General features: G+C 38.7%; 1 protein-coding gene across 1 annotated transcript in view; it reads left to right on the plus strand.

The window, feature by feature from the left end:
* The window catches only part of LOC135469203 (mediator of RNA polymerase II transcription subunit 14-like), a 36666-nt gene extending 15066 nt beyond the window's left edge, over positions 1 to 21600 (plus strand). The window contains exons 22-41 of the mRNA XM_064747758.1: positions 1034 to 1077; positions 1387 to 1515; positions 1851 to 1927; positions 2975 to 3086; positions 3405 to 3453; positions 4013 to 4153; positions 4609 to 4700; positions 5266 to 5415; positions 6036 to 6110; positions 6514 to 6590; positions 7403 to 7520; positions 8420 to 8662; positions 9229 to 9469; positions 10866 to 11069; positions 12317 to 12525; positions 13845 to 13974; positions 14903 to 14964; positions 16540 to 16647; positions 17888 to 18010; positions 20184 to 21600. Coding sequence (XP_064603828.1) covers positions 1034 to 1077; positions 1387 to 1515; positions 1851 to 1927; positions 2975 to 3086; positions 3405 to 3453; positions 4013 to 4153; positions 4609 to 4700; positions 5266 to 5415; positions 6036 to 6110; positions 6514 to 6590; positions 7403 to 7520; positions 8420 to 8662; positions 9229 to 9469; positions 10866 to 11069; positions 12317 to 12525; positions 13845 to 13974; positions 14903 to 14964; positions 16540 to 16647; positions 17888 to 18010; positions 20184 to 20435 — 2636 coding nt within the window. The 3' untranslated portion in view covers positions 20436 to 21600. The remainder of the gene's footprint in view (positions 1 to 1033; positions 1078 to 1386; positions 1516 to 1850; positions 1928 to 2974; positions 3087 to 3404; positions 3454 to 4012; positions 4154 to 4608; positions 4701 to 5265; positions 5416 to 6035; positions 6111 to 6513; positions 6591 to 7402; positions 7521 to 8419; positions 8663 to 9228; positions 9470 to 10865; positions 11070 to 12316; positions 12526 to 13844; positions 13975 to 14902; positions 14965 to 16539; positions 16648 to 17887; positions 18011 to 20183) is intronic.
* Positions 21601 to 24340: the final 2740 nt, after the last annotated feature.

The following is a 24340-nucleotide window of genomic DNA, read 5'->3' on the forward strand; positions in this document are numbered from 1 at the left end:
CTGATTTACTGTGCAGGTGAAATATTCTTAAGTACAACTTCAAACAACACTCAATCACTCACTCACTCACTCAGTCTATCATTTAGAGCCCTGCTCTGTTACAGGTAATGTGAAATAGATTAGACGATAGAATAGTCAGCTATGTACCTGTCACAGGCCAGTGGTTAACTCGTTTTCCTTCATCTATCAGCAACCTACAGATGGTCGTGGGTTCATCCGGGGCTCTGCCAGGTTTCCTCCCATCATAATGTTGGCTGCTGCAATATAAATGAAATATTCTTGAGTAAGGTGTAAAACACCAGTCAAATAAATAAATCATTTTCCTTCACCCATACATTTCACTGCGGTACACTTGTTTTTCTTGACCCATACATCTCACTGCGGTACACTCGTTTTCCTTCACCCATGCATCTCACTGCCAAACGCTGGTTTTCTGTGATGCATTAAACATCAAGCAAAAAAATGAACATAATATATTTTCCCATTTTCTTAAATTAAGAATGATTTTTATAATTTTAATTAACTGCTGTATGTTTTGAGAATACCTTGAAGCATCACGCCGAGGACACCATACATGACACCCCACCCAGTCATGCATGCTAATGTGTATAAAAATGAAGTCACCACATTGTTATTGACCACTTCAGTGTCCAGATGGTTAGAGCTACTGCCGCGAAGTCGGAAGACTTCGGGATCCAACCAGAGATCAGGTCGGAAGTCGGAAGACTTCGGGATCCAACCAGAGATCAGGTCATACCAAAGACATTAAAAATGGTACTTGCTCCTTCCTTGATTGGCGCTCAGCATTGAGAGGTTAGAGCATGGCAATATGACTGGGGTGACCAGTATAAAGTGACTGGGTGGGGTGTCATGTATGGTGTCCTCTGCGTGATGCTTCAGTGGCAGCATGCCACAAGAAGGCATAATGTACACACCTAATGACTTCTCATCTTCAAATGACTAAAAAATTTTTAAGTAATATGTTCAGTTCCAAACATACACACATATATTCCACATTGTGATTGTATTTCAGATTTGGGAGCCAGTGAAGTTGACAATATTACAAGGAAAAGGAAGGTAATGGAAGTTTTTATGTTTTAAGTTTTATAGATGTTGTCCATACAGACAGGTAGAAAGGCATAATTTTGTTACGTTCTTTTATGTGAGAAACATATTTGAGCAGGGGCCACAGTGTGACAGTCACAGAATGTGATGTAAAATACCCTGTGACAATTGAGACAGCATCTGGATGTACATATGCTTGTTGATCACAGTATTTTGATCTTACATGCAGATAGACAGTAAATTGGAAGAATCTGATTTGGATTATGAAACATCTTCAGCATGATGGTGGTACCTGAATTTTGTCATGTCTGTTCCATTCAGATGTTACTGGGTGAGATTTCTGAGCCAGCAGCAAAGAAAACCAAAGGGTCGCCATACTTTGTTCCAGAGCTGTGTTATATTTTAGCCACTTGTGATGAGAGAATACCATTGGTATATCTGGGTGAAGAGGTAAGTACAATACATTTCATTGCTGATGGTGAGATCCATGTATATTACAAGAACCTGAAGTGCTATAATATAAAAGTTATATACAACTTATATCAGCATGCCTGTCTTTAGTTTTATGTTTATCAGAAAGAATGTGATTTACGGTATTAATATTATATTTCATCTTTCCAAAACCAAATTTTTCATATTTCAATATTTTTTTTACTTTTGTTTAGGTGTATATATTATTAAATATTTCATACTCCTGAAAAAAAAATCGACGGTTATCTTCCCATTAATGTTGTAATTGTTGGTATTGATTATTTTTGTAACTCTGGTTCCTTTCTAATGGACAGATGGAGAGACGGGGAATTCCACATCAAGGGATTGAGATAGATGGTGAAGGCACAGCAATGGCGTTGTCAATTTTAAAGTAAGCAAAAGACATACGAGAGCATATGGCATCATTGGAGGAAAATTATGAGACGTGAAATGACTACTGCATTTCCTTATTTCAGTGAAAAAGATGCTGACATGGTACAGAACAGTACTGTTTTCTGGACAGGACAACATCTTACCAACATGTTACAATGAAGAGACTATCGGAGAACATGTTAGTCTCACAAAAGGTTTCTGGTGTAACCTACCGACTGGCATTCAGTCTTATAACGATCATAAAGAGCTGTAGACCCAGGGTCAATCCTGGGTCGAGTCACACCTAAAACTTGTAGCTTCCTGGCTTGGCGTTCAGTGTTAAGAGGATAGTGCAACTTCTGGTTGACCTGTATCAGTATAATGGCTGGAGCTGGACGGCTTGCTTGCCTTCGATAAGTTGTCTCAGTTAAGCAGCACTAGATAAAAGAGCGATGCAAATCCATCCTGCAACAAGGAGGCACATTACATACACCCTAACAATTCTTTCGTTGTCATAAGTAAGACGTTAAACCCTAATCACTTACTTACTCATTCACTCACTCATTCACTACAACGATCATAAAAGTTCTGAATACCACAACAACGCACACCTTTTGCTACTGAAATCTGATACTATTTTCACCCCTTGTCTGGCACTGGGAAGTCTTTTTGTGCTGTGTGTAAACAGGTCGCATGTGGAGAAGGATATGAAGGACCTGATGGAAGAATAGATGTGTGCATAAGCCATACATCAGAGGTGATTGATATCAGTTGTATGTTGTTGCTGTGTTCAGAACTTCACGTTTGTAGGCCTGTAACAAGGCTTTTCGATCGACACCATTTGGGTAATGCAAAATAGACTAAGACCAAGACCACACAAAGTTACTTCCCTTCAGCACAGTTTGAAATTCTTTAGTAAATTCCTACACATAATCATGATCCTTGGAAACATGGTTAAGCGAATCACCAGAAATATTCTGTTCTAGAATCCAACCTTTGCTGGATTCCTGAAGCGTTGTATTTGGAAGTTGTTTTGCGATGTGCTGATTTTTGTTTATTTTACCAGGCTTCCTGAAGTGATTGATCTGCCCTTGTCTGTCTGCAAGCAGCTTGCAAAGGATTTACTGTCTTGCAAATTTCACATTCAGTGGAAGCCTTTCAGACTATGGCATGTTGAGGTGAGTTGGAAAATTGAATGTGTTTGTCAGTTTCACCGGAACCTCTTTTTCCTCTTTTACCTCTTTTACTGGTAAAATGAACAGAATGTTCAGTTGTACCCAAATGACGGTAGCACTGTGAGCTACATGTATTCTGACTGTAGGTTTTTAACAAAAAGAAAAAGTTTCATTAAAAATATCTGTTAAAGTTATTTCTTTTACATTTTCATCTTTTCTATCTATTTTTGTCTTTTTTAACAGGATGTATCTGGTTATGAGGTGTTCATTTCATATTGCCTGTATAATACTACAAGTTTTGTCTCCAAAATTTCCTTTCAGTTCCTCTTTCATAATAATCCTCTGAAGAGTCAAACGACAAGAGAACAAGGTAAATACTCGAGTGACAAACTACATACATGTGTAAGGATAATACAGCTGCTGTAAGTTTTATCTGTAATCAAAAATGAGAGATACTTCTGCCGAATTGTAGGTCTTTTTCAATCGTTTGGTCCAATTGTTTCATTAAGGTGTTTTAAAAACTGAGTAAGATTATGTCTGACGTTGGCCTCTACCAAATATTCTCAGCCGTAAAGGGTTAATGAATCAAAGCAAAACTTTGAAACAAACTCTTTCATCATTAACCTAAGTTTCATTGACAAAATATATCAAATATATTGGGACTTAAGTTAGTGGGAAAATGGACTTGTGTGTAATCTATGACTTGTTGCTGTGGGTCATTTCTGGTTTATTGTGAAGCATTGCTCTCATTCCACACATTCAGCCTCTGACTAACCAGGTCACATACTCATTCAACTCTCACTGGTGTGACTTTGGCTTTAAGTCTCTAGGATTGTCAGGTACCTTGCATTAATCCCAGATCAAACAAATGAATTATGAGTTATCCCCTATAATGTAACAAAGCTTTTCATCGTTTACAATTGTTACAGGTCCAGTGGACAGAGTGTACCTTGTGTTTGACCTTGGCCAGGGATCAAATGTGGAGAAGGTCGTGTCAGATTTCCTGGTGGAATGGAGTTCTGTCTCACATCTTTATGCAGCTGTTCATGAGTTTGCAAGGTCATATAACGGTAGGTAGTATGGAGTTATTCCCCCTCATCCGATCGTTTATTTGCTGTTATTTATTTATTAAATATGATTCAGTTTTTGTTATACAAGCATTTAACTTCATATCTGAGGAGCATTTTTTGTTGGTGTCTGTCTCTCACCTCACTGAGGTTATGAAGTCACATACTAAGTCTCAAGAGATGATTTTAAAAAAGCTGTTCTTATGTATTTTTTATTGCATTATTCATTGCTCATATCTTTAAAAGAAAAGGATAGATTTCCATTATGTGTAAACATCATGTTTGAACAAAATTATTTATTTCCCTCTCAAAGCTTACAAAATACACAAATTGTTACAAATTGCTGGTCCTACATTTTCTAAGGTTTGTTGATGAAAAAAAAAAATTGGCCGCATTTATTACTGCTGATTTGGGGAATATGTGAAAAGAGACACTTTTTTTTGTTTTTTTTTTTGCAGATGATCGTAGTGGATTGAAAAACTGTGTGGATATCAGGTCGTACAATTACCAAAGATTAGTTCTCCTTTATGGACCAAATAAGAATCATGTGGTAAGTGACAGGATACTAAACCGCCGTGTGCATTTTCTTTTGTCTAACATATGACTACTTTCTGCACATGCACATAAATGCGCAGTCCAAACGCGCGTAAGGTTTATTGCTTCAGTGGGGGCCTCCGTGGCTCAGTCGGTTAACGCGCTAGCGCAGCGTAATGACCCAGGAGCCTCTCACCAATGTGGTCGCTGTGAGTTTAAGTCCAGCTAAGTCCTGCTGGCTTCCTCTCCGGCCATATGTGGGAAGGTCTGCCAGCAACCTGCGGATGGTCGTGGGTTTTCCCCGGGCTCTGCCCTGTTTCCACCCACCATAATGCTGGCCGCTGTCGTATGAAATATTCTTGAGTACGGCGTAAAACACCAATCAAATAAATAAATAAATAAATATTGCTTCAGTGAGCCAAATTTATTGAAATGGGGGTGAAAGCGAGTTGTAATGTAAAGAGTTGTGCCCCTTGACAACATCATGGAACATTGAAGGAAATGAAAGGAGAGCATGTTGTAATGTGTGGAATTTTGAGGGAATGTTTCCATATTTCACACGCTACTTTTTGATACAAAAGGTTGTCATCAGCTGGAAATCTGACACCCAGGCATTTCATCTCGCTCTTGGAACGACGGGACCTTCAGTCACAGCTAACTGCCACATCCCTGTTCTGCCTCAGCTTCAAGAAACTCTCAACAACAACAAATCAATAGCCTTCCTCGCAAAGGTAAGGCAAGAATGTTGCAGTATTAAATCTAGCTAGTGATGGCTTCCTCTCCTATTGTCCATGGAGAGGTCTGTGAGCAGCCTGCAGATGGTCATGGGTTTCCGCCATGGCCCTGTTTCCTCCCACAGTAGGACAGGCCATATTTCATATTAGTGAAATATTGTTGAATACGGTGTATAAATTAAGTGTAAACCATTTCATTAAACTTGTCATTAAATGAATTTGTGGGTTAGCAACAAAGGGTAGCGGAGTCTATTGCTTGTGATGGTGAAGGAAAATAAATGACGATGGCAAAAGTGTGTTATTTGATTTTCATAAAGCAGACATACTAAGCCCCCCCTGTTTCTTTCAAGACAGTAAAATACTTTAGGTTTGTACTCTGTTAAATAATTGTATTACATACAAGTTGTTGACAAAATATTTTTTACTCACACACTAAATGATGTGACATTTGGCATTTTGTTTTTGTGAGTATAATATACTAGACTAAGTACTTTTTAGTACTAGTCCAAACAATACAAAATAAACAACACAAGCAAATGTGAACATACAAGGAGCTGTGTGTAGATGTAAGTACCTGCTGTGTTTTATAATTACTTTTCCTCACTCTTCTCTAAAAGGTGCTAAGCGAGACCTGGTCACCGATGACCTCCATAGCCAAACTCAGTACCATGCCCGTCACCAGCACCAGCACTGTGAGTTCATTTGAAAGTACTCTCTTCTTACCTTCAGTACTCTCTTCTCAGCTTCAGTACTCTGTTCTTACCTTCAGTACTCTGTTTTTACATCCAGTGCTCTGCCCTCGACTTTAATGCTCAGACAGAGGCCAATTTCAAATGGGCATCTAAACTGTGAAAACCTATATTGCTTTATTTTGATTTGAGCTTTGACCCTCAGATATTTTTGGCCTGTTGTGTTAAGTATATTTTTAAAACAAAATTGTTTTTAAAAATACTAGTTTTTGAATTAAAGAACTGGAGTACATGTACCTTATTCAGAGTGTAATCTTACCAATCTTCGGTAAATTGTGAACTGTAATCTGACATGTTTGATTCAAGTCACTTGATAATAAAGCACGTATAAACATCACTGTTGCAGGCAGTTAAGCAGTCCTTCCTGAGTTTCACCATCATCCCACAAACCCCAACACACATCCGAATTGCCTTCAGGAATAAGTATCCTTCATACGGAGATAGTTGTATGCAGTTCATAACTGCTTAACCTGTGTGTTGTTATGTCAGTGTCCAGTCATATGGGTGTGTTTTGTTTCATAGCTGATTTGACCAGATATTTATGGCACAAAAATCAGTCAGTGCATATCCGATCAATTTTTGCTTTTATTTTAGAATTTCCAAAATAATTTCCTTGTTTACAAAATAAGGTACCCTAATTCTTCTAATTTTTGGGACAGATATTAGTAGTGTTGAAAGCAGAGTATTACAATGCTTAACCAGCCTTTTGAAAACGTAAAGGTATGAATATATCATTATTATTTATTTAATTAATATTTATTATTAATTATTTATTTATAATAATTTATTTATCAAAGGTAGCTGAGTCAGTTTACAATGAAACTGTTCTTCTTCAAGGCTGTCACTAAAAAAACAGTGTAAAGGAAACATGTACTTCAGGGTCCAGTCAAAAAAATACATCAATACATATTTATATATAAAACAAGATAAAGCATCATGTAGTTTGAAAAGTGAAAGTACATGTACATACTTTCATACATACAAAAAGCAACAACACAACCAATAGTGCTGTCCCAAGCAGCAGGATAAGTAGGATGGTGGGAGACGGCAAATGTTGTTTGGGTATGTTGCAGATGGCCTAACCATGTGAGAAAAAAGAAACTCAATATTCCTGCTGCAGTTACATATATATTGGCTAAAATGAGCAGACCAGGTGTCCAAAAATGAGAAGAAAAAAAGTTATGTGGGATTCAGTAGCATGATAGTATAGATGTATAATTCCTTAACTGGTGTAGCTACGTCCTGGATGTCCACTGTAGAGGAGAGAGACTGGTGAATGTGAGGGATGGGGCGTACAGTCTGTTCGACTCAAGTAAATGTGTGGACGGCTTCAACCCCACACAGGGGTTAAAGGTCTGTGAAATTTTTTTCATTGATTCAGAAGGGTATCGGAGTCAAATGTAAGGACATTTTGATACCCTTTACAGGTGCCGAATTACAATAAACTGGGTACTGTAAAATATTTTTGTATGATTGGTATTTGAGACCACCACTTAGTATATATTGTCTTTATAACACAGTGATGTTATACATGAGGATGTAAAGCATGAATTTCGTCTTTTGAGCTAACAAATGTGTTCAGCCAGGATTTTGGTCAGATTTATTTTTTTTAATATATTCATGAATATTGGCTTAATAAACACAAAGTGGACAAGAGTATTAGTAACAAAAAAGGTAAGGGAAGAAAAGCTGACCTTAAACTTGTTGAAGGAACATGCATTAAGGTTTTGGAAGCATTGTCAACTGCTCTGAATGGTCCATTCTCTTGAAGTGGAATTTTGGCTTAATTTAGAGTGTATTAACTTTGAAAATTTGCATCTGGAAATCTTTTGAAAACATGAGGACAAAGCTAATGTTTTAAAAGGACAATATCTACCAAAAGGTGATCCCAAATACCCACCATACAAATAAAATGTATGTTCTCTCTTTAAAGAAAAATTTTAAAAAAAGACATTCAAGACCACATGTCCAATTACGGTAGCTTTTTGCTCTCTGTCAACTAAACTGTATGTAATTTTTTGTTCCCTCCACCTGTAAAGAAGACATAAAACAGTTCATGTCTATTTCTTAATGTGCAATTTGGGATGAGTATAACAGTACAAAAAAAATTCTTTTTGACAGGTAAAAATGGCTTTAAAGTACGGTTTTCTAAAGCCACCAGCAGTGTGGAAATTAAATTGCGTGCAGGGTTGATATCAAAGATGATAGCTTTGAAAACAACACATGTAAATAACTTTAATATATCGCTTCAGGCCTTCTTGAACATGTACGTGGACGAGACAGTGTTAGCCAGCTACAGTCGTCGCCGCTCCGCCAACGAGGATGACAACCCTCCCTCCCCGATCGGCATGGACTCTCTGGACATGTTCATGTCCCAGCAGCCCTCGGGGTCGCCTGCCTCCCGCAGACAGGACCTACGCTTCACCAACCCCATGACACCGCCCTCCAACCCACACACGCCAGCCTCACCCAGCACTGCCAGGGTCTCAGCTGGGGTAAGATGAACAACTTGTGTGCTTTCTTAAAACATTGTTTTTGGTCCCAATACAGTTTACAAGTAAGATCACGTCCTGCCTTCCAAAACAAACATGGCACCTTTCTAAGATCAGTAGATCTCACAGACACAGAGAAACTGTGCAAGTAGTGGCCATAAAACATTATTATCCTGAAACGTATCCAGTAGGGTGAAATTCTACTTTTACAACAAATCTCAGATGTCTTTCAAAGTTCATTAAAAGTCTCAGGATCATGCAGTACAAGTAGCTTAGTCTTGGACAAGATGAGTATATCTCAGAAGTTTATATATCCCCTAATTCCTAAAATATTCAAAAATCACCAAATTAAACTTCCAATTTAAATGTCTTGTCTCATCTTAGATGAATGATGTGTTCTTGTGTTTCTCCAGAAAACTGACCAGTTCATAGTAAAAGCTAATCAGTCAAAGTTTTGGACTTCTTTTTATGTAATGTGATACAAAGGAGTAGTGTTGAACATGATCTAATGTGGATAGATGCCAGAGAGGCATTCCAATTTCTTTGCATGTTTCTGGCTGTGTTTACAGGGTTACCCTTCGCCAGCTGCAGCCTTCCCCCTGGCCTCACCCCCATCCCTGCCGTCTCAGGTGGGCGCCTCTCCTGCAGCGCTAATGGGCACCCCATCCCCAGGCACTCTGCTGGGGGCAAACTCGCCAGGTAACCCTCACCTTCATGTCCCCTCCCCAGGGTCGTTTGTTCCCACCCCCTCTCCCCAGTCTCTTGGAATTCATATGCCGTCTCCAGCCGCCTCCTTCATCAGCCCTCAGAGTAAGTTCCCATTAACATCTGATCTTTGTGCTCTTGTGGCTGCGTCGCTTTCTGTGGCAGAGTTTGTCTTGTCCTTGTGTGGAGATTGTCTCAGCTTCGGGATAAGACACAAAATAAGTTCTGGTTGCTTTCTGTTGCAGAGTTTGTCTTGTGCCTTGGAGATTGTCACATCTTCTGAAGAAGACACAGGATGAGCTCATACTGCTGTGTCATAGCCTCTAACACTGACTAACTGTCTGCCCCGCTAACACACTGTTTCGTGTTGTCGTTTTTCACCGCTGTTGTGATTTTAATTTGCATGCAGTTGTAATACTGTTGTAATTTGCTTTAAAAAATGCATTTGAATATAAAACATACATGTACACACAGAAGAAACAAAACTGAATTGATTTGTGCAATATGTACTATAATAGTAACAGTATTATTAACAACATTGGGGGCCTACAGGGCTGAGGGGGTTAGCACGCCAGTGCGGTGCAACGAACCAAGAGCCTCTCACCAATGCGGTCGCTGTGAGATCAGGTCCAACTCATTCTATCTTTCTTTGTGGCTGTATATGGGAAGGTCTTGCAGCAACCTGCAGATGGTCGTTGATTTCCCCCAGGCCCTGCTGGCCACAGTCGAATAAGTGAAATATTCTTTAGTATGGCGTAAAACTCTAATCAAAGAAATAAATACATGAAGTTATTGTGAAACCCATGAGCAGAATAACTAAATCTGTATCATCTGTATTGGGTACAGTAACCTTTAGGTGTTGAGGGGACCCACAGATAGTTGTGCCTAACTTGTGATGGCCAGCCGCATGTTAAATGTTCATAGTGTAAACACATGCTTTGGCTTGGTACAGGATTTGTGTTTGTTTTTAATTAACAATTTGGGAAGGTCAAATGTACCATATGTATGCGTTTTGGAATGTGTAACCTGCTGAAAATGGTTTACTGTAGGATAGAGTCAACCTAGGCATCATTGGGAAACACCAGTGTTGCCAGCCTAGCCTAGCCAATCGTTTGACGTTATTTACCGTTATTGTTACGTGATTGGTCCTCATACTGTTTCCGAATAATCATAAGCGCTCCTAGTTTCGAAAAAGATGACATCTAAAAATGCTGGCGCCCTTAAACATGTAATAAAAAACTCCAAGGGAGTTAACTGTTGTACAATCCATTTCTTGACAAATCAAATCAAAAGCTGACAGTTTCATTCTTAAATTTTATTATTATTATTAATTACATCTGTTCTGACCATGAAGTCAATCAGGCAATGTTATCAGCAGACAAATTGTCTATACCTCATCAAGCTATGTCAAAAAATATTCTTTTTTAAGATCATGCCTGTATCTTTCTCCTTGCGTTTGGTCAATTGTATGCCCCTTAGACATACCCTGTTGTATCTGTAGGTATGGTGGAAGGTGCGAATTCACCTTACCCCAGCTCTGGTCTGGCAATGCCCTCCCCTGGGGCGAGGAACTGGCCAGGGTCCCCGTCTGTAGCCGGCCCCTCTCCTGCCTCCAGGCATGGGCTGGCCATGTCACCAGGCTACTCTGCTCTCCACTCACCACAGATGCTGGTGGCCAAGGACTCTGACCACAGCAGAACATCAGGTACATACCATACTGACATAGCAGTGTTAGACTGTAATCATTTATTCATTCATCCTTTCATTTGGGAACATGATTGATGTACTGTCATAGTGGTGTGAGGTCATAGTCATTCATTCATTCAGGAACATGATTGATATATTGCCATAGTTGTGTTAGGCCATAATCATTCATCCATTCATTTAGGAACATGATTGATATATTGCCATAGTGGTGTTAGGCCATAATCATTCATCCATTTATTCAGGAACATGATTGATATATTGCCATAGTAGTGTTAGGCCTTGATCATTCATCCATTTATTCAGCAACATGACTGATATATTGCCATAGTGGTGTTAGGCCATAATCATTCATCCATTCATTCAGGAACATGACTGATATATTGCCATAGTAGTGTTAGGCCTTGATCATTCATCCATTTATTCAGCAACATGACTGATATATTGCCATAGTGGTGTTAGGCCATAATCATTCATCCATTCATTCAGGAACATGACTGATATATTGCCATAGTAGTGTTAGGCCTTGATCATTCATCCATTTATTCAGCAACATGACTGATATATTGCCATAGTGGTGTTAGGCCATAATCATTCTTCCATTCATTTGGGAACGTGATTGATATATTGCCATAGTGGTGTTAGGCCATAATCATTCAGCCATTCATTCGGGAACATGACTGATATATTGCCATAGTGGTGCTAGGCCATAATAATTCATTATATGGTTGATATACTGCCATGGTATCAAAACAGTTTTAAATTCCTCAGCTTAATTTGAACATCCAAAGTAATGCCAGTTTTGGTTATGACCCCAATCTCTTCAAAAGTCTTAACGTTGGTGCGTTATCATCATAAATGCAGTGATAATTCATACATGGATTCACAAGGGGTCCCCATATCTGATCACTTGGCGATCAGTGCAAGTGACTTCTAGGATACTTTCTAGGATCACAAGTTCATATCCAGTCTTTGTGATTAAAGGTGGGAGTGGGGCACATGCTGTTGTGATAAGCTGCTAGTTGGACTGGTTTTGGGTAGCCCTACTTCATTTTATACATTGTATTAGTTCAGCTCAATGTTTGAAAAGTATCTGGCTTCCCAAAGCTACTGCTATTGACAGTTTGTGGATTTCAAAGAGTCATGTTAATTGTGCTCTCCCTCGTGCTGTCATGATACGGTTAATTAGTGGGGTTATTTTTACTGGTTAATAACTCTTTTCCTGATTTCATGTTCTTTTGTTTTCAGTGGTGAGCCCACCCTCTCGGATGATCCCGTCTCGGTCATGGGCAGCCTCTATCCCTACCCTTCTGTCCCATGACGGCTTTGACAAACTGCTGACACCCTGCACCCTGCCTGGGGTGCCCTTCCTTGCCTGTTCCCCCTTAGAGAGGTTCCTCGGCTGCTTCTACGTCAGGAAAAATCTTCACAGGATTGTACAGAATGAAGAGACAAAGGTAAATGAGGAATACTTCATTAGCCCTGTAGCGTAGTGACAAGGTTTGCGGTAAAGGCCACCATACTGACTTTCTTTGACGGAGAAGGTACATGTATTAAATAAAAATACCAATGGGGAGTCAACATTTTTTAACCCATTAAGGTGGCACTAGTGTGAAGCATGAACGTGAAGCAAAAATTGGTTGTAGCACAATGTGTACAATGTTTCAATTTCCACTGTATTATCCTGTCTTTAATGTGACATAATAATGATTAGTCGGGAAATGGACGTTTTAATCACTAAAATGGCATCAAGATCTTACCGACGGATGTTTGAGTGATCCACATTTTGTTTATTTTATGTATTTATTAGATTGATGTTTTATGCCATAATCAACAATATTTCACGTATACGACTTGGGACAGCATTATGGTGGGAGTAAATCAGGTAAAGTTGCTAAAAGATCTTCCCACGCATGACCGCAGAGGAAGCCATTATAGGGACAGCATTGTTGGGTTTATATTGTCCTGCGTTAACATGCCCCATCATGGAACACCCCCCCACCCCCACCCCCACCCCCACCCCCTCAGTGTTGTGATGGGGATGAGACCTCAGACTAAAGCAATACGATATACTGATCAAAATGTTCAGCCTAATGCAACTTGCTATAGTCTATTTCGTTTAGCCAGTCGCCTATATTCGGTTGCCCTCAAAATCAGTTGTAGCTGAAACAAAATTTACTTTTAGTCAGTGACACATAACAACACAGGCCCTACATAGCGATATGTTTCTGAATAATTACAACCTCATGAAAGGAAAGTAAAATGAGTGCTTTGTTTCAAAACAGTTCTTATGGAGTTTAACATTATAAGTTAGAAAAGGTAGCCAGTGTGACATTTTGCAGATGGCCGAATAAGGCGACTTTAGCTGTGGCTAAAGGAAACTATAATTATCCGTCAACTCTATGATTTATCTTCTTGAAGACCAGCTGTACACTTATGGTAGCCATACAATAAAAACCGGTTAAAGTTTTAGAAGTGATTTATCTCTTTCCAGCTGTATGAGCACTGTTATATATGAGAAGGTCTGTCAACAACCGGTGGACGGTTTTGGATTTTCATCGGGTCTCTGCCCTGTTTCCTCCCATCATAATGCTGGCTGCTGTCGTATAAGTGAACTATTCTTGAGTACAGCTTAAGACACCAATCAAATAAATAAATTTAAGAGTACTACATACAAGGTGCCAAGCTTTAGACTTTTCCTGTTGTTTCAACCCTGTGTTTGTCTGTGTTGTATCCCCTCCCTTTCACTAAGCTAATATTTTCCGTTTTGTTCCAGGCCACCCTCATGCAGTGTAATGAACCCGGGGTGACAATGTTTAAGGTCGAGGCTCTACAATTCCGGGTCAGCCTTAACCCCAACACACTGCAGACCTTACACATGAAGGCTACCCCAACACCCACACCAGGCTAGTATGGTTGTCTCCCCTTGTTTGCTGCTGCCGATCAAAATACTGAGGGTTTTACAGGGACATACTGCCATGAGAAATTCAGAATTTTTTAGTTGGTTGAGCTAAATAGAAAAAATGAGTAACTAACTAAACCTTCTGGGCCTATATTGTTTTTTTGAAAAATGTCAATTGAGAAAATTACAAGGGGAAGTCCGTCATTGGTCTAAACTGTCTGCCCAACGAGATAACTTGAAAATGAGACAAAGTAAAGATTCCCACAATGCAACGTTCGCTCGTCGATCACACATGTAAACAGTATGATAGATTGAAAACGAATTGAAAGTCTGGTAAGCCAAATACGATCTTCCTGTCTATAAATACATTTTTAGAAAGTATTCTCAATTCCCAACGATCTGTACGACGGAACCAAAGTTACATGGTAGAGCACATAATTACAACATAATACATATCTGACAATTCAAGTTTGCTGAACATCTCCCGACGTCTAGACAACAAGGGGAGGTAACTGACTCAAAAAATCAGGCTTCCTGAATACAGCGACTGGAGTCAGTTGATGATCGAAGGGAAATCCTGGATAAAACTGAACATTCGATTACTAACTCAAAGTCAGATATGTGTCAGTAGACATCTGATAGTCTTGACTTTATGTACATGAAGTCTAAAATAACAGCGCGTTTTTTTCAACATTGGTGATATGTCCTTTAAATCAACCATTTGTAACCACTATTTCTTTACTGTCTCCCAGTTTACCCATGTTCTCTATCACAATATCACTGCAGTACTTCCTAAGCCATGATCATTCATTCATTCACCATGTTGACTAGCTTACAATGCCAAGCCAAGGTACAGGTGTTAGTTGATCTTTATGTTAGGTTATGTATGCACTTTGTATGCTTATGATGTTTTTCTTTTTTTTAATACATAGAATTCCGAGACCAGTTTACTCCTGAAGACATCCAAATCCTTGGAAGATACTTTGATGTGAAGGTGAGTAAACTTAGTTTTGAATATGTCCAGTAAATCTAGTTATCACCACAGTTTTACAGTGAGAAACTTAGTTTTGAATATGTCCCGTAAATGTAGTTATCACCACTGTAATAAAGTGAGAAACTTAGTTTTGAATATGCCCTGTAAATCTAGTTATCACCACTGTATTACAGTGAGAAACTTAGTTTTGAATATGCCCTGTATATCTAGTTATCACCATCGTGCCATTGAACACAAGCCTGCATCAGTTGTGATATTTCACACATCAGGTTCATTTGCAGTTTAGACAGGAGTTATCAGCAGAATTTCTGTCATTGATTTCTACCTTAATGCCCAGATTGCTGAAATTCAAACTGAAGCTTATTGAATACACTAATACATGTATAGGTTCTGTAAATCTTGTTCTACAGATGAGTGTAAGGGAGTTTTGAAAAGATTTTTAGCTTTGAATATATCTTGAAAATCAGTGCAACTCATAGGAATGCCTGCAGCATCTCTCTTGCAGTCAGATATATTGTGTGTTTCCCTGAGATTTCTCTGGCCGTATATCCTACCATATGAGCTCTGTTCAAGACATAAACTTTCATTCACTGAAACAAACTAAGGGAAATAATCTAGTGTTGACAAAGGTGTTTATTCACGTCCTAGATCTGCATCAGTAACGAATTTCCACTGTACAATTTTGATGCCTATCCTTGACTATTTATTTTGGAATATTTTCTGGGTTAGTTTGGCAGGTATTTAAAATTTTTCATGTTTTAATGTGCTAAATTCGTGTTGGTTCTCTTCCCTCACTTTCACATTATACATATTTATAAACATGGTGTTTTTTTTATTTTGATTTTAAAATCATTCTCATGACTAATTTTAAACATGTTCATCTGTTTTATATTATTATGGATGATCTCATTATCGCATCAAAAACAAGTAACTGCCTCCTGGTTGAAACATGTTCTCTCCACTATATAACTGAAATATTGCTGATGTGTCGAAGTGTTACTTCAGTCCAAAGAGAGGCCAGGCAGAAATATTAAACTGATATGAAAGATGCCTTATAGAAAATAGCTAGCCCCATGGTTTAATACAATTTATAATGAATAACTTTATATAACCCGTTTTAAGTGAAGAGTCCTGGAAAACAAAATCTTTGGCATTTTTCATAAAATTTTCAGGATGTGACATCAAAATATTCCTTATGCGACAAAGAATCAGGCAGATATGACGTTGAGTAAGGCATTTATGCTGGAATAACGTTGAGCACGTTTGAGAGTATGACGTCGTATTTGGCTGTGCGTCAGTGACGGTGATGTCAAGTGTTCTTGTACGATGTCACACCAGGCAAAATTGGAAACGACAAAAAAAACTTTGTTTTCATGTTATCCTTCCAAACTAACAACAGAAGCTGGACTACAAAGCATTTTTTTTTGTTTTTTTTTACAACGTAAGAAAGTAAATCCATCTATCTTGATCCTTATCATTTAACCTTGCTTTTAAGACGTACAAGTCTTTACACTAAAGTAGCTCTTTAAGCCATAATCAAACCGTCATGCATTCTCCGCTCCCTTTGTTCCATAGGTGGCCTGTCCCCCCTACAAAGTGAACGCACTGCGTGCCATGGTCCGTCTGTTGGCAGCTCCAAGTCGTATCCTCAAGGACTGCATACAGATCATGAAACTGGAACTGGTAAGAATGTTTATCTACATGTGATACATGTAGCTTGGAAAATATTAGCTCAGAAATTCTTCAATGATACGTGAAGAGAAACAAAGATTATGGTTTGAATGGAAATGAAGAAAATTATGCCAAAACAAATTTTGCAGAAATTTTAATTTCTTCTTTAGGTATATTTTGTGCTTTTTAATCACCTCTCTGTTTTATTCATGATTTTCCTGAATGGTCAGAAATGGCCTGCTTTTCGGGACCAGCATAGCACCGCCCATGTGGATTTTTCTCCCCACTGATTTTTTTTGCCAGCTGACACTGTTGACATCATGACTGTTGGCTACTAAATTCCAAGACTGCCCCTGAAACCTCAGTTCAAGGCCATTCTTACACCTGATGAAGAAAGCTACTTTTATATGTTATGGCTCATCGTAAGATACGTATTACGAACTGAAAAACATTTTATGTATTCTTTAACTTATTTGAGATCAAGGTGTACAGTTTATCAATTGTTACACTTTGCAATAAATAGATGTTATTTTGTTGTGCAGGTGGACTTAATTGTCGGTCTTAATGGTATTCTGGTGAGAATACTTACCCCCTGTCTGTAAAGTGAATAAGAAAGATCTTGCACACAACAAACGTTTATGTAGACGTCGAAGTGAAAAATTGGTACTCTCAAAGTACATGCAGATATAAACATTTATAAGCCTTCACTGATTCGTTCAGTTGAAGGCTCCTTTTTGCTGCCATTCAACTGACCATTCATTTTGCAGATTCGAATCTAGCTCTGTTTGAGTGCTGTGAAACAGCAATCAAATGAATTAAAGAAGGCTATACCAGAATTTTTGGGCAATATTCGCACATTTGGCATATTCGCTGATCAAATCAAATTTTTCCCATTTACCAAGAGTAGGTCTAATTATTGCTTTCAGTAAGTATCAAACTCATACCTGCAAAACTCTAATTTGAAAACTTCTTGAGGGACCTGCATTGTAAATTTTAAGAACTACATCAATTTTGAGCAGTAAAACGTGCTAAGACAGGGCTGATATTTTGTGAAATGTATTTATTTATTCTATTCTAAAGTACATGTAATAGCTAAAATTTGATGGAATTTTGCCCTGTGTCTAAAACCCCCAGTATAACTCGTTGGAATTAAAAATATTATGCATTATGACTGCTGGTGTGGCAGAGTTATTATTAAGTAAGCTATTTTGAGGGGCTGTAACTGATGGTGATGATGTTTGATTGTATTCAGGCCCCTCCCTCCAATCTGAAGTGGTCAGTACAGTGGTGCCTCACCCTGCCTCCCTCTGCCCACACCATGGCACCGCCAGGCACAGCTGCCATCATTGTCAAGGGTGCCAAGATGTTCCTTATGGTAGGTGACAATACTGTGTCTGTGACAGTATAGTGTCTGAGGCAATACTGTGTCTGTGACAGTACCTTGTCTGTGACAGTACAGTGTCTGTGGCAATACTGTGTCTGTGACAGTACAGTGTCTGTGACAATATCGTGTCTGTGACAATACTGTGTCTGTGACAGTACAGTGTCTGTGGCAATACTGTGTCTGTGACAGTACAGTGTCTGTGGCAATACTGTGTCTGTGACAATACTGTGTCTGTGGCAATACCGTGTCTGTGACAGTACAGTGTCTGTGGCAATACTGTGTCTGTGACAATACCGTGTCTGTGGCAATACTGTGTCTGTGGCAGTACTTTGTCTGTGGCAATACTGTGTCTGTGACAGTACAGTGTCTGTGACAGTACAGTGTCTGTGACAATACAGTGTCTGTGGCAATACTGTGTCTGTGACAGTACAGTGTCTGTGACAATACTGTGTCTGTGGCAATACTGTGTCTGTGACAGTACAGTGTCTGTGGCAATACCGTGTCTGTGACAATACCGTGTCTGTGATAAAAAGAAATCTTTTCTCCAAATGTTGTCAGTGTATAAAGCTTTAAAAAAATGTGTCAGCATCAGAAGTAATATTTTATTACCTTTAACTGCCTCAGAGGTGCACCTTTTGGGGGTGAATTTTTAGTGCAAATAACTGTTTCACTTTAAATTTTGTCCTTGGCTAAGTTGCTCAATTTGCCTGATGTTGAAAGCTCTATAAAAATTTCAAATGAAAGACAGCACCTGTCTGATGTTAATGTCCACTGAAAGACTGCCATTCAAAGTATCTCAAACTGGCATTAAATATTTTCTTTTCAAACCAGTAAAGGTTAGGTGAAATTTCATCTTGACTCCAGCATTATCAAGGGCAAGGTGACGTAACGTGTACTCTCTCTGAACTCTATGTTTTCCGTGTAATAGTCTAGGACAGATAATAGTTGTGAACTTTGGCAATGAAGGCCCATATGATAAATATAATTTTCTAGGAAAATTGGACATACTAGAAGAATATCTCTTTCACTGCTTGAACTGTAGATACAGCAGGCTTACTATATAATTTACAAGGAATTCAAGCGACCCTATTTCATTAGCCTAGCTGCAGATGCACGGCCGGGGTAATCCTGGTTTAGGTCGTAACCTCCAGAAGGGTTGTGCTGGAAATTTCCAATAGGTTTGTTGTAGAACTAGGTTTGTGCTCAATTCTAAAACAAATGGAAATAAAGTACCACTGAGGCTGACCTAGGCATTCTACTGTCGCTGGATTTTATGCTTCAGTTTTGTAGCAGTGGCTTCCAAGATGAAAGCAGTGCTGACGTAGTTGTCACGGACATCAAAAAAAAAATTACACCTTGGCTTGAACATGGCGTTTCAATCATTTTACTGTATTTTATAAAAGAAAGAAAAAATCCCTAGTATGCCAGAAAAACGAAGGTCCAAAATTCTTCAGTTGTAATAAATTCAGAGAAAAAAAATTATATCATAAGATTTTTAATTAATGTTAAAAGTTGTCCTGTGAGATGCCATCTCCTCATTCCCATAAACTTTCGGCTTACTTTATGAATTTTCCATTGACTCTGATATTTGTTGTTTAGAAAATGCTGACTAAATGCTAAAATGAACTACAAAACATGTATTTGGGTAGATGAACGCGGATTGGGCCGAAACAGTATGCTTCTGTCTGACATAATTTGTGACACTGTCTCTCACACTGTCTCACTGAATATTACACGGCTTGTAAATCAACTGATTTTATGTCTTCGGTGGTCCGTAAGTGGTACAGACCTACCCCATAACACTCCATGAAATGACCCTTCGGCTACATATATCTAAATCGTTATAAACGATCCGAGATCGTTTATAACGATTTAGATATATTGCTGCCTCAATTCACACCAGTCATTTGTACAGTATTGTCATTTTGTTCTACGTTATTCGATGAAATCTCATTAAAATAATCAAGTGTGATTGATATCTACTTTTTAGATAGCTTGAGAATCCTGCTTTCAGTTAAAATATGTTTTAGACAGGTGTTGTCTTGTCCTTTAAGAGCACCAAGAGGAATGTTTTATAACATACGTTTGAGTCTAAACATGAACTTTTTGGGGGCTATGTACAGCATTGGGTACCTGACCTTGATGTTGATGGTTTGTGTTACAGTTGCAGCTGACTCGTATAGGCCTGACTTTACCTCAGGGGAAAGACCCATTCTCTATACTGGTGCCCCTGTTCTATGAGATCAACCCTAACACCATCAGTCTGGCAGAACGAGCTCTCTCCTCCACCCCCCAGCAAACGGCCATCAGCGGCATGCTCAAGAGGTTTGCTGAGTACCACCAGAAACACAACGAGTGTGCTATATTTCCTGCTGTCAGAGAGCTGATGACAAACCTAGTGTTGCCTCTTAGTTAGTACTGAAACTAGCTAACATTACCACATGCACACATACAATATACAAATAGATTTGACATCTTAGACATCAATGGAGGGAGAGAGAATAAAACAATAATCTGTGAATGATTGCTATAGTATCATCTGCTTTGGGTGTACATGTATTATGATTTCAAAGAATTGTGCAAAACGTAATATAACGTAATATAAGCATGCATGCAGATTGTACATGTATAACTTTTTCCAGCGTTAACGTGCTCTGTTTCCATGTTTGTATGGTATATATATATGAAGCCAGGGACCAGATTGTGTTGGCAAACAATGATATATCATGGGAGAAATTGTCCATCGTGGGTTCCAAAACTTCACCAGCCTGAGAAGTGATCAGTGATTGGTCGTATTTATCGCCAGACAATAATCATTGAAGTATATTTGATACCAGTATTTTCATATTTTGATACAAAAATTTTGTTTTAGTGACACAAAATTTTGTCTTAGATGAGTTTTCAAGCATTTTGTTCTTGTTTTCCTTGTATTTGCATTTGCAGAATTGCCGATAAAACTAAAGTTATCATGCTTCATGTGTTGTAAATAACAAACAGCCACAGTTCGATGTCACATGGCTATGTGACAACAGTCACTCTTACATGTCAATCTTCATAGTAAATATCGTGGTATTTTACAGAATTTAGTAAAAACAAAAAGGTGTGCTTAAAGTTCAAAATCATTTTTGTCATTGCCTGACATAGGAATAGGTTCAAAAGTATGGATGTTTTAATGACTGGAATAAAACGCTGTTGTTGGTTGAGAAAACTCATATTTCGTGTGCAACATGCCATGCCTTTTGTCGCCATTAATTGCAACACGGGTAAACTGTGTTATAAAAATGCCCCAGCTTATCAGATGGTAGTATTGTTCTATTAAAGTAGCATAGGTAAAGGATTACCTCCCTTTATAATCATCGCGGACATCTTTTGGATTATGCCCATGCATATTTGTTATAGTTCTAGTTTGTTTTTGTTTGTGTTTTCTGTGTAGAGGTAAATGATGAACCCTAATTTATGGCGATGTGGCAGATGGATGCGCTTGTTAAATGCTATGATGGACTATGGATGAGGATGTAAATTGATTCATGGCTTCAATATTATGGGCACGTGGGAAGGTTTGCCAGCAACCTGCGGATGGCCGTGGGTCACCCCCACCCCCCCCCCCCCTTCCCCTTCCCAATCCCCGGGCGCTGCCCGGTTTCTACCCATCATAATGCTGGCCGCCGTCGTATAAGTGAAATATTGTTGAATATGGCGTAAAACACCAATCCAAAAAATAAATTAATTTATGTTATGGGGAAGGGCGAGTGCTGGAAGTAAGGTGTCATTTTTTAAACACACGGCAGAATGTTATTAAAACATGTTGATCAATTTCTGTGAGTGCATGTAGTTCTCTTTCGCATTAAATTAATATTTGTCTGAATGAACTCGAAAGCTATGTGTAAAGTCCACACATAAAGTTAACATATTAAACTAATTCTCTCCATGGGCGGAAATCGTGATAGGCATTCTGTTAACACATCTCAAATCAAATTGCTGATTAGGTGGTGCAGAGATCAAAGTATATGTATTTTAAGATACAACTGAAATATCAGTTCTCTGTGAAAGCCTGTAACATTTGGGTTTGTAAGTTGCAAGAAATTTTAAGAAGGGACAGCAGATCTTTGAAGTGCAAGTTTGCGTGCAAATTGGCACAGTATGGCCAATCACACAGATAGTCAGTGCATCGAGTGGCATACAGTAACTGATCTAGATGCGTTTTCATACATTTGGCTTCTCGTGCGCATTTGCTACTTTTAGAGATACAGTGTTTGTGTTGGCAACTAGTTTGTCATTGTATTCCTCCGACACCATATAACTTACCATTCTTCTGAGTGTGGGGGTAGGATTAGAATACCTCCATGGTGTGACATATATGTACAACCATGTACTGGTAACATATGTTTATACTTTACTATAATAATAATAATGTCACAAGGAAATCGTTTCTTGTCAACTCTTGTACATACTTCCACTGTTTCATCTCTGCGGACAGTTATTTTGATCACATTAGTACACATCAATCTATTTGTTACTGGATATTTTCCTTACGCTTGTCTATCTCCATGTGGACTCATGTGTATCATACATTACTCCATGTACTTCAGCAATGATGGTAATGTTTTACACGTCGTTAATAAATTTATAGACTCTTTATAACTTTATTTCTTGTCAGTTTCCGCTTATTCTTCTGTAATGTCTTTATCATGAGACTTTCTGTGAGGTGTGACGGAAAACTTAAGCACACGCAGTAGTATATGACATAAAATGTCAACCGTAACAAAGTTTTACACTTTCCGAGTTTTCTATTAATTTCAGAATGTTTTAAGGTTTGACTGGCCCGGATAGCACAGTTGGTAGAGCGTCCGCTTCGGGACCGGTAGATCCAGGATCAATCCTTGATCGAGTCACACCTAAGACTTTAAAAGAGGAAGTTGTAACTTCCTCGCTTGGCGTTCAGCATGAAGGGGATAGTGCAACCACTGGTTGACCCGTATCAGTATAATGGCTCGGGCGGGGCGGCTTACTTGCCTTCGGTAAGTCGCCTCAGTGAAGCAGCACTAAATAAAAGAGCGGTGGAAATCCGTCCTGCAACAAGGAGGCACATTATACGTACATGCACCCTAATGATTCCTTCGTCGTCATATGACTGAAAAATTGTTGAGTACGACGTTAAACCCCAAGCACTCACTCACTCACTTTTAAGGTTTGGTGGAAAGGTTGTATGATATCCTATTAGCAAAGTTTCAGCACCAGAAGTAATATTTTGTAATATTTATTTGTCTCTAAATAAGACAGACGAAACGTGGGCTCAGTCCATGATATGGGACGTGGAATTTTCACAGAATATCAGTCGACGATGGACTCGTGGTCTCACATGGGGTCCGTATAAGACCATTCTTCCAACAGTTTATGGCATATAACGAGTATCATACGGGAGAGTCTGTCAGTAATTGGGTCCCCCCCCCCCCCATGTATAAAAACTGTTTGCCAGCGTGTAAGTGAAATATTCTTGAGTATGGCCTTAAACAACAAATCAATCATGTTTATAAACAGCCATTTGTTCTTACTCTCCGCCCGTTGAATAGATGTCCAAGACAGGTCTAATGAAAAAGACACCCTCTCAGTTTTCTATCATCGTATCAACAATGTGTGGGAAAATATCAACAAAACACAAGCACAACAAGTCCAGCGATACCTGGCGCCTGGTTATAGACGAAGAAGTCACAAATGACATCTATTTGAAATTTTCACAGTCATAATATCTTACCATGCTGTTGAACTGGACTAGGTGATGATAGTGTGAGAACGAAATGGTTTAGGTTTTCATATATACGCTAAAAAAATAATCTTAATTTTAGCGGAAAGTCTGGTGTCTGAGTGATACTAGAATATATTCTGTTATTATAAGGTGTTAATAGATTCGACAGAATATTCTGTTAGCCTATCAGAGTCATTATTTTGAATTAATATTGAAGCAGAATATTAAATATATTCTAGCATCACTCAGTCAGACAGATTTAACATATTATTTTTTTTAGAGTAGTCCTACCTCGCCACGATATGGTTCAAATACTTCAAGTCGTGTAAATTCATCATGAAGCATAAAGCACTTGTACCGACACCCCCGTATATGAAATTTTATGGGGAAAAATGAGCCGTATAGACCTATAACGTATAAAATAATTGAATAGTGTGTGACGTCACAAATAATGACGTTAAACAACGTAAATCGATTGTTCACCAACGTCATGACTACAAGGTTGGGACGAATCGTGCCGCCGGGGACAGCACACACTTGCAAAGTTCCTAAAAAGGTGAGATAATGTTTACATTTGT

This window comes from Liolophura sinensis, chromosome 1 (genome assembly GCF_032854445.1).
Source record: "Liolophura sinensis isolate JHLJ2023 chromosome 1, CUHK_Ljap_v2, whole genome shotgun sequence".
NCBI classification, from domain to species: domain Eukaryota; kingdom Metazoa; phylum Mollusca; class Polyplacophora; order Chitonida; family Chitonidae; genus Liolophura; species Liolophura sinensis.